The following is a 19,513-nucleotide window of genomic DNA, read 5'->3' as shown; positions in this document are numbered from 1 at the left end:
CCATCTACCAAATCAAAATTCGCCCAACGCCAATTTCCAACTCAATCGGCTAAGTTATATAATTCTGTCAATAAAATACTTAACATTTACCCAATGCCATACCAAAAGTGCAGAGATAGAGTAAGATCATGGCTAAGAACACTAGATTATGAAGAAACGGAGGCACTGTTATTATGAATCCCACTCGCATACACATTCACACATTCACACACACACACACACACACACACACACACAAACACTTACTCTTAAAATCTAATTTAATAGTGTTACCTATTGTTATAAAATATTATAGATCCTTAATTGTAATAACACAATTAAATCGGGTCTGAAATTGTATACTTATTGTAAATTGTAATAGTAAATAATAATCAGATTTGTAAATTGTATATTAATTAAGTTAAGTACAGTTTGTTGTTTTTACCCTATTTCCTAATGGAAGAGCGGGGTCTCCCGACACAAGTATTGTTATACTTAATGGGAGATTCCAGCCCTTTATGTTATGTGTATTATAAGTTAAGCCAAATAAACTATTTTGTATTTTGTATTTTGTATTTGTAAGCTGTCATGACAGAATGTGTGTCGGTGTAGTAGGTATTGAACTCTAATCTGATGTAATTATACTAATTAATTATAAGGCCTTTGTGTCGAACGGCATTATAAGTAGAAACTAATATTAGTTTGTTGCGAAGGGTTCGAGAAATATATAGTCTCAGTTATATATCATAAACTTATTTTATAGTGTATAACTTCTAGAATATTTGGTGTTCAGGTGAACAATACTCGTGCAAACTCGGCTTTTACCTGTTTCTTAGCTGGCTAACAAAACGTAGTCAAATTTTTGGCTACCCTATGGTAATGGTTAACACAACTAGATAGATGAATTTGCGCAGATCTATAGTATTATCATAAACATAATTTTTAGGACTTCATTTTACCAATTTTACGATTTGGTATTCAATATTGGACCAAATAGTAAAATTACAGACAGGTAAGACGACTTGTTGTTTGTCTACAATTTGAATTGTCAAATTCATGAAATATGCGCTAAGCTAAAATTGAAGTAAGCAGTGTGTGACAAATTGTTACTCATTTATTATCGTTTGTGATAATAATAAAAAAGAGGTCCCTCTGCCTGGGTCTGCATTATTTTTGATAATAGCTATACCTACCAAAATATACGTCAACGATTCAAATAATAAAAATGGATATTTTACCTCTTCTTTAACATTATTTAATATCTAAATATATTTATTTAACTACAATGGCACCTTACATAAGATTTAAGTGAAGTAAAGGAACATAGGCATGAAATCGAATTTATCTAATATATCATATCATATCATATCATATCATATCATATAATACTTAACTTTCACATCTATTAATAATCTTCTTTGGTAACTTGTGAGATAATACTAGATTTCTAGGTAATTATAGAGAAAATAGGGCTAAGGTTATATTCCATTGACAAGTAAATAAAGCTTCAAAAACTAGAATAGAATAAATAATAGATGCATGTGTGTTTTTTCCTAGTTTATCAACCTAAAACATTGACTACCTATATTTTGTTGTGATTTATTATGGAATGATAAGCCTAACTAGTAACTAACTTCTAAAAATATATAAATATAGTTAAACAAACAGAGAATCGTATTTGATATGGTTAATAAGCCCTTAATAGTATAACAGGTACTGATTGAAATTCCACTTTAAGCTATGGTGTGTGATACTGATAAAATGTAGGTACTTGTTAAATTTATTCATACAACAACAGGTATAGTATAAGAGGCGCTTAGCACATTGGATCCGATTCGCACGTCGCTCCATTGGTTGAACGAAACAACGCTATGCGCGTATTATAGCGACATCCCGCTCGCGACGTGCGAACGGATTCAGTATGCTCAGCGCCATAATCTTTTGATTAGCGTTCAAATATCGTCGATTCCACTATTGATAATGGCAAGTATATATGAAATTGCCAAATTGCTTTTAGGAAATATAGTCAATGACTATGAATTGATATCTAGTTTTTAATTTGCTTAATTTCGAAGTCCTAGAATTGAAAGATGGCGCAATAGCTATTTATGTTTAAATACGGTTAACCATTGCTTAATTGCATAAGATACATTGCTGTGGCCCAAATTCCTATTTTATATGGCTCTAAAACGCCTACCTTATAACGAAGCATATATATACCGTGTAAATGTTCTATAAGTATGATATATTTATCAAAATAAATACGTTCAAAATTGAAATAAATTGCTTTAATGGCAAACAAAATTACCCTGTTTTTTTTTCCTGGCTACATTTTTTTAATAGATAATATTGACTTCCCTTCTTTAAACTCATTTTCCAACTTGTTTTGTACCTATGGAGTAACTTGACTGGTAGCAGTATCTCCAAAGTCTGTCTACGTGAACTCAAGAAAACACGTTTATTGCAAATGGTACATTATACTTTCCAAGAAATTTACAAAACTCATATTCTTAACGTACACAACTCCCCAGATCCCGCAAGATGTAACAACTTTAAGTATCCAGACAAATATTCGTGAAATTGTTCCCAATATCAATTGAAGAGATTAACGTGAAGAAGAGAAGCAGTAAAAAAACAATCAGTTTTATGATGAAATAACTTGCAAACACTGTAAGCAACCTGCTGAATACACCGTTTGTTGCTTAATATGCTCTAGGTAAAGACAGCCATAGATTGATTAACATATCTAACTATTCGAGACTTCATATTTGACTAAAACAAGTAAGTATAATAAGTATTCTTATCTAACACATCTAAATTAAATGGACTAGAAGTATGTGTCATAATGACTAACTTAGTTTGAAATAACCTAATTAATAACTAGATTAAATAGAATAGTATTTGGAAAACATTATTTATCCATGTTCTACACAAAGCATAGCTTATGTCCATGATAATATTTATTTAAAATTTAGATTTTCATTTAATAACCTCCTTTGAATTTAACAATTTAATGAAATAGCGGGTAGTATTTTATTAAATTACATATTGACACAACTAAGTTAATTTTTTTTTAGCAAAAACCAATGTAGTTATAGGTACCTACCTCCTACATCTAGTAGAACATATTTTACGAATAAAAACTACAGAACTAAACGTGTCGCACTGCGAGTGAGTATAATTGAACAATATAATAAGTTCTGTTTGACGAAAGATAAATTGACTTAATAGTCATCAAGTACCATAGCATTCCCTACAGAAACTCTTTTGATGTTTCTGCATTTTTGTACAAGCGACTATTTCATTCACATGACAATTGTCACGTGACAATGACAATCCGCCGTTCATTTTGTGATTGTCAAGTTGCAGACATCGTTACTGTCAGGTGTCATTATATAATTGTCTATATTGAATAACAATTATGATGTTAGTAAAATTGCGTGTTGTTATGTTTTTGATGCATGAAAGTTTTTATAGCACTTATGCTATAAATGGTACTATGAGCGCACGACTAAATTTAATGCTAATATTGTTTATAATGTTAGCATCCTCGGTACCTTGTCACGGGGGCCCATTTTAGATTTAGATTTTTAGTTTTATATAGTAGTTTTAGTTTAGTTAATTGTATTACTTATATAATTTTTTTTATTAACTTGTCAATAATGCTTAGTATATGTGCTTCTGGAAAATAATTAAATAAATTTTTACCGCCTTCAAAAAAAAAAAAAAAAATGTTAGCATAAAGAAGACCAACTGTGACAAAATTGCCAAACCTCCATCTGAAAGATAATTGACCTGACCTAACCTGAGAGATAATTAAGGCAAGTCAAAAATATTATTTGTCCTTGGTTCTGAACCATTTTTATATTTTTATGTTAAGATAGAGAATGGACGAAGATCGGAACGTAAAAAGAGCGTACCTGGGTCGCCTAGCAGGAGGACGTCTTATCGGACGCCCTAGGTATCGCTGGAGCGACATGGTGGAGGCGGATCTGCGCGAGCTTCGAGTCGACAATTGGCGAGTGTCGCACAGGACCGAGAAAAGTGGCGCTGTCTTGTGTCGGAGGCCAAGTCTCATTTTGGGTCGCTGAGTCAACGGAGTAAGTAAGTAAGTAGTTAAGATAGAGAGGGACTCACCTCATTTTGGACTTTTCCAAATTGCAACGCAAAATATCCATACAAAAAACCCCTGAAACATCTCAATATGCTAACGTTATCTATAATTTAGATTTAGTTTTAAATATCAGTTTCCTTGAAGATATTATGCTGGCTGTCGACGTTGAAGTGTATGAAGCGCGAGGCAGGCGCGTCAGGGAGGTCGTTCATCATGTCTTGATCTTCAGGCTTCTGGTGTTTCGGTGAGTTTTCAGAGTGGAACTCTTGGCGAAAGTTACCTGAAAGTTACCCGTTATTAGTATGTACACGGAAAGTGAAGCGTAGGGAGGAGGAGTCTTAAGGTACTTGAGGTTACTAGACTAAGAAGATTTGATTGACACGTATGTCCTTGGTCTTTTGACATGTGAATATTTTTGTATAGTTGACGAAATATAATTTGCACCGATTGGTCATAAGACGTTATCTTTACGAATACAAAACGCCAAAAGAGGTGTAAAGTGCTTTGCCGCACGTCCCCTCCATTTCTTAGTGGGAATAACTAGTTATGATACTTTGTCTTTGAAAGTTTTTTCCGACACAAATCGTATTTACTTTGAAATTAATGATTCTTTACATAAATCGTTTTTTTTTAACAATAGACTATAGATTGAAAAGTTGGAATACTGGAAAAACTTAGAAATTGAAATGTAGAAAAGTAACTGGGGTCAAGATTGTTTAGCTCAAGTATACTTTAAGTAAAACAGGGTGCTAATTGTTTTATTGCCCCATTGTAAGATAAGAGCCATTAGCGATAACTTTGATCCGCGCAAATATTTTTTCTTCAACTATAAATACTCTAGATCGAATGATTATTACAAGTATTTTACTTTTAGACGTGTCCCGTTTAATGAACGTACAAAGTAAAATAATTAAGGATATTTACATTTAAAATTGTTAAGTTATATTAATCGTTGACAGTAATCGTCACTCGTGTGACGGCCGATAATCAGCCGGAAAATAAGGTAAATGAAAATACCCATAATGGGTATTCATTATTTAGATTAAAGAAATAAAAACAAAAATTACTTACAAGCAAAGCTACAAATGTGCAACGTCTACGTGAACTGGGAACAACACCAAAACTGTGCACAAATGAATGAAAACACAATTTCACTTTCAACACACAATCATGCACACAACGATCTAGTCAGGTTCAATTGACTTAAACGCACGATACTATTTGACGTTCAGACCCTAATTTCGCCAAATTGACAATTGTCACCTGACGCTGCCAAATCGCTGTACATTTCAATATCTTAGCAAATCATCAGATGACAATTGTCAAGTTAGTGAAATAAGAGGAAAAATTTTGATTACTTATTTAAATAACATGAAGCATGTTTAAAGCATGCATAACTCAATGTCATAAATGATTTTTAAACAAATTCATAAGAATAAAATTGTTGAACATTTAACAATGAAATCATATACTCAAAAGAAACACAATTTTCGACATAATAATTAAGGAAAAATATAAAAACAAAATTCAGTGCGGAGTGTTTATTAAAACTACAGTAAAATTAGCACCGAGTGTCTTAGCTTATAAGGTACATTTTCCGGTGCATAATACATACGCCTGATAAACATGCAAATTGCAGAATATTGTAGGTATACTTGTGTACGATATTTAAGAATTACTGACTGATATTTTATTAAATTAAAAGCACACACAGATTGCACTTTCCAAGAAATAGATAACAAGAAAGTATCACTTAATTCTAGGTATACGAATACATTTATAATGCCCTACCGAAGTAATTCATGGAAGTTGTAAATTTCATTATTAAAATGGAAACGCTTTATTTATCCTTTTTTTTTAACAGATCAATAAATAAAATTTATATTAACAGGTCAATAAATAAAATTATCTTGGAATTTATTTAAAAATCGTCATTTTAATGAAATATTTCTTGGAAGATGCAATATAAAAATTAGTTGTTCGTCATACGTCACTACAAACTACCTTGCATTAAGATTATTGCAAAAAACTTTTAATACGTGATATGTGCTTGACATAACATTAAGTTTTAATATACTCATTTGCCAAAAAAATGAATAAAATCAAAGACGAATAAATAGCAACATGCCCATCCAGACCACGTAATATAGTAGTGGATAGCGCATTATTTTAGGGTAAAATATAATGAACTTATATCAATTATTACGTCAAATTTCACTTGCATTTTAATATAAGATGTGGGTCAAAACTCCATACTTATGTGTTAAATATTTTTCTAAAGTGTCGCTATCTACGATTCTTTCGGAGAGCTAGTTTGTATGTTTGGAGATTCACATTTTTACTATATATTCGTCTCTACAAAACAAAAATTGTAGTTTAACAATTTAAATTCCGAGGTATTTTCGCATGTTCATAAATAAGCTCTTAAGTCCGCTTGAGCAGTTCGACTAGACTTAAAACCATTTGGTATTTTAATTAATATTTAATTTAAAATTAATAGCACAGCTGATTTTAAAATCTTATTTTAAATTGCATCAAATGTTTACAACAGTTAGTGTTTCAACTGTGCCCGACTAGTTATAACTGCATTGAAACCTAGTTAACCACCTCGTTATATAAGATCTTATAAATAATATCAGTGAGTAAGCTTTGTTATTAGAAAGAAAAAATCGAGCCGTGGTCGCCAGTCTTAAGTATTGTCGTTAGTTTACCGTACGACGAACAGTGATTGTCAGATGACAATTGTCTAGTAAAATATTATGAGCAATTTGAGACTGATATTTTTACGGCTAATTAATTCTTTGACTACCAATTCTCTACTCTCAGATATTTGGGAACTGAATATATGATTATTATAAATTAAAATATTTAATATTTATTATATGCAGTGCATGCGGTTTTAACCACACATGCAGACTAAATGTTTGTTCACCATTAGCCATCTCTTAAATAATAAAAAAGATCCTCTTAAATAATAAAAAATCCACATACACTAATAATTCAATAGCTATAGTAAAACGTTTAAATGTCAATGCAATGGTAGAAATACCATTTATTTGGTCATAGCAACCGTATACGGTTGACGCTGAATATAACATTTTTAGAGTTATTAAATATCTGTTTCACGGCAAACTTAACCTACTTTATTATAATATGTTGTACATATTCTCAACACATTTTGTGATTTCCAGGAGACTTTTTAAATGTCATTATATAAAAATCTATTATTCATGATTAAGTATGACTATTAGACATATCTCCGGTTAGGAGTGAAAATATATTTTAGTACCCATTTAATAAAAAAGATCGTTGTATTGGTATTTAAAATGACTAAAAAAATCATCATTAAACCAATTTTTCCACAAGCCTAAATATTCAAAAAGATACTTATTAAAGAAAAAGTAGAAAATAAATCGATAAATGATTATATACGGTTAATTACAAGCGAACAACACTGCATATTATTGTTTCAAAATGTCTAAAGAAACATTATTTAAAACACTGAAAAGCAGTCAACACCAAAATGGTCATTCAATTTAATTAATTCTTGTCAGGAAACAAGCAAAAATGAGACCCTTATGTTGTCAACTAAACATTTGTCACCTGACATTGACACAGATATATACAATGTTTGTCATTATCAAGTGATAATTGTGTCATGACAATGACAATTGTCAAGTTGATGAAATAAGAGTCAGTTCGGAAGCGTATTTGAATTAACGCCAAGACGAGATAGACATTGTCAAGCAAACTTAAAAACAGGCCTATTTTCAAAGCAGTCTTAAGATAGTTACATTCTTACTGAGGCTTTCAAATATATTATTGCTGGACAATTAAAAGCACAGAAAACTGAAATTACCTTCTGTAGTGATTATTTCTAGTAGAAACTGTTACCACGTAATCATTTTGTAAATTTTAGGTAAATACTGTAACTAGTATAAAAATAAATTCTATAGTCAGTCATCACAATACGTGTTCACCTTTGCACTACTGAATTTTACTTTTTGCCAAATTCTGCAGACGAATATCTAGGTCATGGGTCACACAAGTTTTACTATGGGACCATTACTGAAACTAAAAGAAAACTGCCGCTTCTAAGATTTGTAAAAACGATTTGTACGAAATGGTTCCTTTTATGCGATTTCAGTATAACCTTATTATACTGCAATCGCAAAAAAATATTAACTTATTCAACTTGCAGATTATGAATAGAGGCATGTGCACTGATGCGACCGTTGTAATATACAGATCTTTATGAGAGACGGCACATCGCTTGCGTTTGCGTTACGTGTGCGGCTCAACATTTAAGCGCACGTACGATTCGATTATGTACGAGTATTTCAGTTGTCTGTGCTATATAAATGCTAGCAAGTGCAACACAATCCACTACATTTACAGTCAACTTTGCGCGCCCGCTTCCTACAAAACCCGTAACATTTCAACGCTAAACAACACAACCCTCCTTTCTTACTGTCAACCGATTTGCACGAATCCCTACTATTAAGCCTCTGGAGCTCTGGTACTTTGGCTAACTTATCATTATTTAAAAGTCTATCTAAACGACTTTTTAGCTGCGTTGGAGACACACTTCTATCTCTAGTTAGTTTATTATAAGGTATATCGATTTTCACATCGCCTAAAACGTCAGAGATTTCATTGGACATGTCTTCAGAACCTGAAGACGCTGCCTCTACATTAGGTGTATGCGAATCTATACTTTCTGGAGTATACGGGTCTAAGCATTGTCTTACAGTTAGTAAAGTATTATCGACATCGTTTACAAAAACGCCATCGTAAGAGCTGTAGTCAGCACTTGTGATTTCGACATCAGGTATCCTTAGGATTTCTAAGGAACCTGTTCTAGTTCGTTTCAAGTCGTCAGGTATATCGTCTAAGTTAGTGCTAGCGGTGTCTAATTTCTTTTTACTATAGTACAAGTCTGGGTCCGTAGCGAGGCGGGTAAGACGAGGTCGCAGTAAGGAGAGGGTTGAGGGGAAACGGGGGCAAATTGCACATGGGAATTTAGGGTCGCAGCACGCTAAGGTACCTCGGTCGCTTTGCAGCATCACGCGCAAGTAGATCGGCTGTGGAAGAAAAGTTGGATTTAGAATTTATGGTTACAAATTTTTAGTACAGTGTAAATTGAGTCGCTTAACTTCGAACTCAGATAAATCCAACTGTCAGATAGTGCAATTTTGGTATTAAGAAAAGGTAATAGGGAAGATGTTTCCTAAAAGAGTCAAATGGATTTTATTCGAGCTTGAAGTTAAGCGACACATTGAAAAAGGCAAAGAGTTCACAATAATTACAATGAAGCGAATCCCATCATACGATATGTACGATTCAAGAATCAAAGATTGTCTAACATGCAATAGGGAGTAATAATGTTCTGATGCCAGATGCAGGACTAGCACAACCCGTAAACCAAAGAGTAACTTATCTATGCCTAAACAGTTTTTGACAAGTTTTCACAGATTTGACAAGTGTTATTTGTTAGGAATAAATTTAATATGACCGTACCTTGTGGTCCCCCATGCAGGCCGCGTCGCCGATGGCCCCGTACTCGCAGCGGCGGCGCGCGGGCAGCTCCACGAGGCGGCGCAGCTCGCTGGACACGTCGCTGGGCTTGGGCGAGCCCTCGCTCTGGTTGCGGACCAGCTTGCGGCGCGCCGGGGAACCTTCGCCGTCCGATACCCTATAATATAACATGTGTTTTAGTAAAAAATAAAAAATAATTTTACACAAACACATGACACTAAAACGTCAAGCACACAAACCGTATGATAAAAAAATATCATTATTTACATAAACAACAAAAATCAGTTATCGGTGTGCCTTAAAAATTAAAATACATAATTAGCAATCATTAAAGTAGCAAACTATGACGTTTCAACGTGCGATGAATGATTTATTTTATATGATTTTTTGTCAGGGACCGGCCCGCTATTCCTTATCGAGGGTTTTGTATGGATTTTCATAAGGTTTGACTCACCATACCCTTTGCCCGACAAAACCCTTTTAAAGCCCTTTTAGCCCTAGCACAATCGGAATAGGATCAACCTCGAAATCTCTGGGACGGTCCTGAAATTTGGTATGTAGATAAATTAAAGGCCCCTTTTTCATGCCCACACCGTTTGACATTTGGGGATCTCGAGAAATCACAGCCATCTTAGAAAATGTGTACCATCCTGGAGAAATTCGCGTTTAACTCGAAATCTACGTTTTTTATATATATAGTGTAAGGCTGTTAATATAGTGTTAAAGCTTATCAAATTCTACACAACAAAGTCCTCGATATCTTAGCGGAAAAAAATACATCTTGTTATAGAAAATACTTGCTGAACCTAAGTTTAACGCTTATACACTTCCAGGGGACATTCTCTTAATAGGAAACTCGGAGGAATATGAATTCCACTTTTAACTATACATTTGTATTGATCTACCCCAATATTAACATTTTACTCGACTGCGACTTAACCAGATAGTAAGGATATGGGTTTCAGTACTGATGGTTCAGTACATCCTGTAGCTTAGGATACTGGACGGATTGTTTTAAATGACGTGTCGGTAGATTCCTCTTACCCTTCACAACCTGTTTACACTTGTTTTATTAAAGAAAGATTAAACCAACCGCCTTTAGAGGACTCCGAATATTAAATCATATTTTTTCTTCTAGCGCCTAAACTATTTAGCGGATTTCAATAGAATAGACATCAGTAGATCCATAATTAGTACACGAGTGCTAAAGTAAAGGAGGAAAACTTTTTAGGGCTAAAACAGATTTTAGGTCTTAAATGGGATTAAAAAATAGTGACCGTAATCAAATTTGACACCTACAATTTCTGGGATCCCTGTTTGCGTGTCTTAAAATTTGAGCTTCGGGGATCATGAGGATCAGACGGCACAGGAAAAAGTATGCGACTTTTTTGATTTTTCTTTTATCTCTGTAGCTATGGATTTATTATTAATATTGTATAAGGCGAAGTGAGATCTTATTTTTCACACAAAAAATGTTTATAACACTATGTCCCTAAAACGAAGCCATCTCATAGAAATATGGCTCAGAAGTCAAAAAGTTGTACTACTGACTTTTTATTCAAATAAAATTCGGAAAAATAAATATTTGTACTTTTTATTAACTTGTTGTCAAATGGTGTGACTTGTTGTCAAATGGTGTGAAAAAGGGGCCTTTAATTTATATACATAAGTACCCAATTTCATGACTGTTCCGGAGATTTCGAGGTTGGTCCTAATCCGATTGTGCTATAAGCGCTAACACATATACACTAAGCGGTATCCCAATATCCTTACAAATCCGCTCACCAATACAAGCACATTGCTTATAATGGTTATGTTATATAATTGTTATAAATGGGTACCATATTAGCATATATTCGTGCTAATTTTCCCCGTTTACCTTGTTCATAAAGCACATATTACTTCGCATATTTTACTAGATTGTTTCATATGTATAAATGTCAACCAATACTGGCCACTTGGCAAAAACAATAAAGGGACAGTTTTATGAAAAACGCTAAATTGTTAGGCTAGCCCTTATAGAGGGCTAGCTTGATTGTTTGGTAAGTTTTTTGGTCAGGGATAGTCAAATGAATGGGTTAGCCGTTCGAACTGGTAAGTCTTTTTCTGGGTCAGCCGTATTAAGGGGCCGGGTTGAAAGGCTTTTATCGAGGGAAGGATTGTCCGGTCCCTATTTTTTAGAACATCTAGAGCAACTTGAACTTCTCTTTGCCTATTTGATTACAATTCATTCATCTACAGTAAACTAGCCTATTGTCGATATATTCCATCATGCCTAATGTTTCAGGTTCATGTAATGTAATAATTTGAAATAGAAGTAGCCACAGTAAATTTACTGCCACCTTTCGACACATAATTAAAACTTTTAGAACGCCATTTGACTTTGATCCTTATTCTTTCATCGATATGTGTTAAGTTTGTTAAATATCAAAAAGTGGCTCCATCTAATAGATCAAAGGCCAAAGGTATGGCGGCATCGTTTCGAGTGATGGCGCCACAACCTTTCGGTAAGATGGCGCCACTTTTTAATATTTTTCAAATTTAACACGTATCATTGAAAGAATAAGGATCAAAGTCAAATCGCGTTCTAAAAATTTTATTCATGTGTCGAAAGATGGCAATATATTTACTGTGGCTACAAAATTTTCTTTGACAATCAACCTCTATTTCAAATTATTATTGATAATAAATACTAATAACTAGGTATACTCAAAATCAATGAACATGAAGTATCCATACAAAGTCATTTATGTCGTGTAACAATTCATTAATTCAAGACTAACAATACACTTCCACAATATCCATGGCATTTGAGCAAGCGGGATAACTGTATGGCTCTCATTCATTTCATTATTCTATGTCACTAAATTCAGTCACAAAATGTCAGCCAAAAAAATGCACATGACAACACACAGACAAATGAACAATGTGAGTTACCCATCCCGATCTTCGGTCAAGTTGTTTAAAATCCTTAAAACCAATGTAAAATATAATTTATTGGAGTAAATGAAAGAAAAAAGATATAGCTTCTGATGTTAAAGAGGATTAAAACAGTTATAAATAGAAGAAGTTCAAATATAGTAAAGACGAAAAGCAATATGTTTGAGAAATATTTCCTAAAATTATCAAGAAACATTAACAGAAATGGGGAAACTTTTACAGGTTACAGCAGCAACAATATTTGCATACTAACATACACTGTTATCATTTATCAATTATCTACAAGGAAATGTGTCAAAGTGACAAAGCAAAAATAATAGAAGTAGATATCAGTGATCAGTAAACATAGACTCCGTCTGAGCTAACCACTAGAACTGTTTTATCTGAATAGGCAAACGACGATGGGCAATTTTGTGTGGAGCCTGGTCCAAAAACCGACAGAGATGAGAGTTAGGTCATTAGATAGGTATTTCTATGTACTTCATTTCGTTCGATGGGCACCAAGCGGAACTCCATTGCAGAACTGAGATATTGGTATTTTAAACAAAATGTCGTCACCCTTATTACGTAGGCAATAGTCCAAGTAAGTAAATGAATTGCTGCAGAGCACAAGTCGCGCATCGCCGGGCGCGCCACGACTGATAGAAAGAACCATCGATCGATTCGATCGCATCGATTAAAACTTGATTATTTCAGTTCTGCATTGGAATTCAACTTGGTGTCCATATAATGAAATATAACAGATAAAAAGACCTATTAAATGAGCTTTGAACTCTGTTGGTTTTCAGGCAAATTTGACGCACAGTCCTTTCATATTATGGCGCTTCCAACTTTGTTCTTTCCAAGTCGTCGCAGAGTTAGCTTAGACGGAATTTATATAATGTAAACGTAATGTAAATAAATCGGTGTAAGAGATGATTAGTACCTGGAGTTAATGGCGTGCTGCACGCTGGTGGGGTCCGCGATGCTCTTCCTGGCGACGCCGATGCCCGGCACGGCCAGCGCGTCCAGGTCGGCCACTGACGATTTCTTCTCCAACGTCTTGCCGGGGCTTGACTAAAATACAAATATATTTGTAAAATTATTCTAAACTAAAATTTATAATCAATTGAAAAATGGTTAGTATCTCAGTAGACAAAAATGTAGTACAAAAGACATAAACGCGCGACCTGGTCCTGCCCGCGGCGGCACATAATTGGTAAAACTTTTTTATAGTTGACTACAGCGTATCGCAATGAATATTATAGTAAAGCTGGGAGCCCATACTTCCAAATCTTAACTATTACAGTCGGCGAGTAGAAAATAGTACATTACGATACAAGTGCGAAAAATAGGAAATTCGAAACGAGTGGCGATAAATTAAAACACGACCGAAGGGAGTGTTTTAAATCGACACGAGTTGCGAATTACCTATTCGCACATGTATCGTACAACGTTTTACAGTACATATGGCCCTTTAAATGTTCGACACAGTAACATAATATGCTACTTCTCGCACTAGTGCTATAAAGTAGCCTCATATGTACTGTAAAGGTAAATAATAAAAGATGTATGGATAATAACGAACCTGATGGCTGTGTGCCGGCGAGCCGGACCGCGCCGGCGACGTGTCGGAGGACGACACGCGGCCGCTGCTGTCCGTGGAGTCCGCTACAGATTTCCTGTACATCATCATTATAATGACAATGAATATGTATTATTAGAAAGTTCGATTATCAAAGATATTACATTTCCTGTAACTATACTTAGAACCATAATAATACAGGCAAAGTGTATTAGATTTTTCGTTTATCGCGACACTCACGACATCTAGTGTCAAGTAGCGGTAGTCTGTAACTAGTGTAAGACGCTAGATGTCGACTACGAAATTAAGCAGTATTTTGGTTACAAGCATGTCGAGTGGATTAGTCGTCTATGTATTATTAGTCTATGATAGATCTAAATGTTTTTTTTGTTAACAAACATTAATGTGTGTCACATTGATGTTTGTTGTCTTAAAACGGTCCAAAGAGAATTTGAAATAGAGGTGGATTTTCAAGGTAGATTTCATGACCACTGTAAATTTACTGCCATTTTTGGACACATTAAAACTTTTAGAACGCCATCGAAACGATGCCGCCATACCTTTGGCCTTTGATCTATTAGATGGCGCCACTTTTTCATATTTAACAAATTAAACACATATCAGTGAAAGGATAAGGATCAAAGTCAAATGGCGTTCTAAAAGTTTTAATTATGTGTCGAAAAATGGCAGTAAATTTACTGTAGCTACAAAGTTTTTTTTTTGACAATCCACCTCTATATCAAATTCTCTTTGATACATACTAACAGGGCAAGTGAAATAAAAGCTATATTCAAGTATAAAGTATTTAAATAAAAATAAACAAAGAATTTGTAAATTTTCGGGTAGTTATAACATTTATTGGTTAACCAGCCAAATACAAAACCGCCTGGATTTGTCACTGAACAATCTGACTTTAACCTACATTATTTGATCATGTATTTTTTTCATACCGGAGAAGCGCCGGTGGCCTAGCGGTAAGAGCGTGCGACTTGCAATCCGAAGGTCGCGGGTTCAAACCCCGGCTCGTACCAATGAGTTTTTCGGAACTTATGTACGAAACATCATTTGATATTTACCAGTCGCTTTTCGGTGAAGGAAAACATCGTGAGGGAACCGGACTAATCCCAACAAGGCCTAGTTTACCCTCTGGGTTGGAAGGTCAGATGGCAGTCGCTTTCGTAAAAACTAGTGCCTACGCCAAATCTTGGGACTAGTTGTCAAGCGGACCCCAGGCTCCTATGAGCCGTGGATAAATGCCGGGACAGCGCGAGGAAGAAGTAGAGACCAAAAGATACAGAGTATAGGAATGAGAGCATACCTAGAGGTGTGCAGATGTCTGGCCTCGGGCCGCGCCGGCTCGTGCTGCACGAGCAGGCGCGCCGCCGGCGACAGCAGCACGCGGTCGCACCACGCCGGACATCTGGACCGGGACCGACAGTTAGACATAGACATTCTTTATTTTATTTTATTTTAGTATATGGAAAACCAACAGCGCTATATATATCTAGAACTTCCAATAGAATTACAGAGCCAATTACAGGTTCTCACTTATAAATATACAATAAATTATAAAAAGTTTTTGGCCATCTTAATTTACACATACAAGTTCCTACAGCATAAGAACAGATCTATATATATATATATGATATGATATGATATGAGTTATTATTGGTAATAATAACTTACAGATCACAACTTACATATTATTCAATTATTATAAATTAGTCATTATATACATATTATTTCATAATTATACTTTGATGATTATGCATATTATTTTATTTCTTTTTGTTCAATAAATTCTTTGTAACTGTAGAAACATTTTCCAATGAGCCATTTTTTTAATCTACATTTAAAGCTAGTGTCGCTTACAGCTTCTATTACAACTTTTGGCAATTTGTTGTAAACTACAGGTGCTGCAATATTAATAGACTTTGCAGTCTTTTTGAGTGTGTGAGGGATGTGTGTGGGAGGGGTGTTACCAACAACAATCATTATAACACACTATAAGCGAAAAAAACAGGACAAGTGCGAGTCGCACTCGCCCACCGAGGGTTCCGTACGTAAACGTACGTTTTAGCGGCAACTGAAATACATCATTTGTGAAAATTTCAACTGTCTAGCTATCACGGTTCATGAGACCCGGTGACAGACGGACGGACAGCGGAGTCTTAGTAATAGGGTCCCGTTTTACCCTTTGGATACGGAACCCTAAAAGTCACTGTCTCAGGCGAGACTCCAACTCGCGACACTAGATCACTAGCAGTGGGCGACACTCTTTCGGGCATTCTCGGCTCAGTCCGGCTCAGCATTGCTCTGAGCAATGATTAGGGTTAGCACAACTTGACGTCCCTTTTCGTGCACGACCACAGATAAGATAATAACTTGAATTTTGACAGCCCTAAATAGCCGAAATGGGTGGTGCCATACATTACAAAGGGTCAGAAAGATTCGTCCCTGAATTGCTGTCAAACTTCGGCTTTGTGGGAAGTGTCATTTCTGTCCGGTAGAACTATTATTTATTCTGTGTCACTAGCTCATGCTCTGCCAATTGATTTATCCTCGGGTGTAGTCTCGGTAGCTCAGTTGGCAGAGCTTGGGCTAGTGATCCAGTGTCGCGAGTTCGAGTCTCACTCGTGACAATGTTTTTTTCCAATTTTAATTTATTTCTAAGCTTAATAACATCGTTTGCAGACGTTTCTTCTTAATACAAATTTAATTTCGTAATAATACACCTTTCATAGCTCCTCTTGGATCTCTCGAGTCGCCCTTCAAAACTTTATGCCTAAGCAACACGCCGGAGAAGTTTTGCGAGAATCTGACTGATGATCACAAAGTTATCTATGGAATGACTCTCATTTATAGTAAGGCCAAAGACTAAAAAAATACCATGTATTAATAATAAAATATCTGGGAGGCCAAGCTTTGCTAGAAACATAAATAAAAACTCAAAAATGCGCGTTTTCCGAGAGATAACACTTAGATCGATTTTTCGCCCCCGAAAACACCCATATAGTAAATTTCATCGAAATCGTTAGAGCCGTTTCCGAGATGCTCCAAAATATATAAATATACAAGATTCTTTCTTTATAAAATAAATTATATTGGCAAAAAGCAGGCACATATCGGTGTTGAAGTCCCTGACTTCTGAGGTAAAAACCTGTGTTACAAAAGTCAAAATCGATCGTTTAATTCAAAGGTATAAGTTACCTAGTCTTCATGTAATGCGTCGGCAACTGCACGTCCTCTTCAAAAGGATACGTCGGTGGGAATTTGACGGGGAACTCGTACAAATGCGGCCGCAGCGCTTCTAGCTCGCGATCGAACCGTTGCAACTGAAACACAACGCATTGATTATTAATGTATATTTATTTCATTTAGATAAGATAGGTTAAGAGCAAAGTAGACCGCGCGAGACCGCCTCTCTTTACAAACGTTGTCCCAAACTTCCTCGTTCGATACTAATATCGGTTTCTAAACTATTTTAATACTTAGGCGCTTTCAAAAATTTGAATAGAATTTGTAATTCGCTTCTAACCTTTATAATAAACTGGTTAAAAACATCAAATTGTGCAAAATTATTTTCCATAATATCAATAATTAAACAGAGAGTAATATGGGATCTACGTTTCTATGCAGAAGCGCTCGTCAACTATCCTCTCCAATTTTGATGTATGCGCTGTATGACTAGCGATGAAAATTACATGAAAGATACATATATGTATCTTTCAAAGGCCCCTGTATTTTTCAATAAAATACAGTATCTTGCGGGTTCTATCCTTGCGGGTCTTCGATTGAATCTTTCGCAAGTTCAAGTTTTTTACGAGTAAAATACATTGTATTTTTCGCATTATTATACTATATTATGAATAGTGACATAGTATGGTTATGAAATATAAAAACAAAAAGCCGATACAAAAAAATACGAAATACATATAATGACATAAACATATTATAAAAAAAGCTAATCTACAGTACTGCCGGCAACGGTGATCAAACCACGAGAGCGGAGTCTCCTAATATTATTATTATTTTATTTTATTTTTTGACTTAGGCTAGGCTTAGGCATACAGTATGATACAACCCTGTCTTACACCGCCATCTTTTGCTGCCGCAATCCTGAAATAACTTGGAATTCTAATTTTTCTGTCGATTTTATACATACCCAGGGCTCACGGAAGATCTTCTGATGGTCCTGATGAGCGAATTCCTTCTTGCCTACTGTGAGGACTATTCTGCCATCAGGCCCTCGATATTGGAGTTTTGACGACTCTGTGGCGTTGCCATTCTGAAGTCTGCACGCTGTAAGCTCTTCTGTCACTTTCTGAAAAAATGACATTTCAAATTTAATAAAATACACAATACAATAAAAACGGCTTTTCTTGCCAAAAGTATTTTCGGCATGGCCCCTAAACTTTATAACAAACTGCAAATAGTTATATACGATACAAGTGCAGAAAATAGGAATTAAATATAAAATATTTGCACGTGTATCGTACAACTTTTTACAGTACATATGGCTGTTTAAACTTTCGACATATGCACGGAAAGTGCTCATTCCCGCACGCGTGCGGGAACGTAACACCATTTGTACTGTAAACAATATTACTAAATTAGACGACATAGGATTATTTAAAGTCTGTTTAAATTTTTAGTTAGGAAAGCGATCGACGCTCGCGGAGAATACCTGTCTGATTTAGAGTATTAATTAAGTAGGTTTAATAATTAAATTATATTTTATTTGTATACAGTAAGTTCGTTAATATGCATGCACCATCTGGACAATATTTGTAAACCTAACTAATGGCTAGTGATACCTTCTTTTTACAGTTGTATGATCTATGAAGACCTATGTTTACAAATAAATATATGACTCATGAATATTCACGTAATTATGTCAGTTTAAGAGTCACCATCACAAAGCCGCCGAATTCACGTCTTTATACAATATAATTAAGTGACGCTCTTATTTTATAGCAGCATGCCAGAATAACATGAAACTTGGCATGAACATTGAAGTCTATGCCTGAAATCGTTGCTAGAAATCTCAACACAAATTAAATATGGCGATTATAATTTCTGCATGTAAATCTTTTGATCGCTCTATTTTCTTTATATTTTCTAACAATGAAAACTAATTTCACGCATAGATATACATGTTACTTCAATGTTCATAAGTTTCATGTTATTTTAGCATTTCGCTATAAAATGAGAGTGTAACTACGATTGTATGCGGCGGCTCTTAAGCACACGAATGTCATGAATTCATGATTCATGGTACATTATTACAGAGACCGGAAAATAGGTATTTGACAGTCGAGTATGATACATAAGGACAAACGAAGCGAATAAGACTGCCCTACTGCGAGAAGACGTTG

At 34.9% G+C, this 19,513-nt stretch overlaps 1 protein-coding gene across 3 annotated transcripts in view; it reads right to left on the bottom strand.

Moving 5' to 3' along the window:
* Positions 1-724: 724 nt before the first annotated feature.
* Positions 725-19,513, bottom strand: part of LOC133529696 (inositol polyphosphate-5-phosphatase A) — a 44,529-nt gene continuing 25,740 nt past the window's right edge. Inside the window, exons 6-14 of one of the 3 annotated variants that reach the window (XM_061867476.1) lie at positions 18,301-18,459; positions 17,346-17,470; positions 15,454-15,555; positions 14,139-14,232; positions 13,497-13,627; positions 12,569-12,601; positions 9,614-9,788; positions 9,141-9,177; positions 725-4,373 (exon numbers count right to left, since the gene is read on the bottom strand). In XM_061867476.1, the coding sequence (XP_061723460.1) occupies positions 4,216-4,373; positions 9,141-9,177; positions 9,614-9,788; positions 12,569-12,601; positions 13,497-13,627; positions 14,139-14,232; positions 15,454-15,555; positions 17,346-17,470; positions 18,301-18,459 (1,014 nt within the window). In that variant the 3' untranslated portion in view covers positions 725-4,215. Of the gene's footprint in view, positions 4,374-5,619; positions 9,178-9,613; positions 9,789-12,568; positions 12,602-13,496; positions 13,628-14,138; positions 14,233-15,453; positions 15,556-17,345; positions 17,471-18,300; positions 18,460-19,513 lie in introns of those variants that run through there. The other 2 variants (XM_061867474.1, XM_061867475.1) reach the window with 2 other exon arrangements.

This window comes from Cydia pomonella, chromosome 21 (genome assembly GCF_033807575.1).
Source record: "Cydia pomonella isolate Wapato2018A chromosome 21, ilCydPomo1, whole genome shotgun sequence".
NCBI lineage: Eukaryota > Metazoa > Arthropoda > Insecta > Lepidoptera > Tortricidae > Cydia > Cydia pomonella.
The sequence above is the reverse complement of the archived record's forward strand: the minus strand, read 5'-3'. Positions and strand labels throughout refer to the sequence as shown.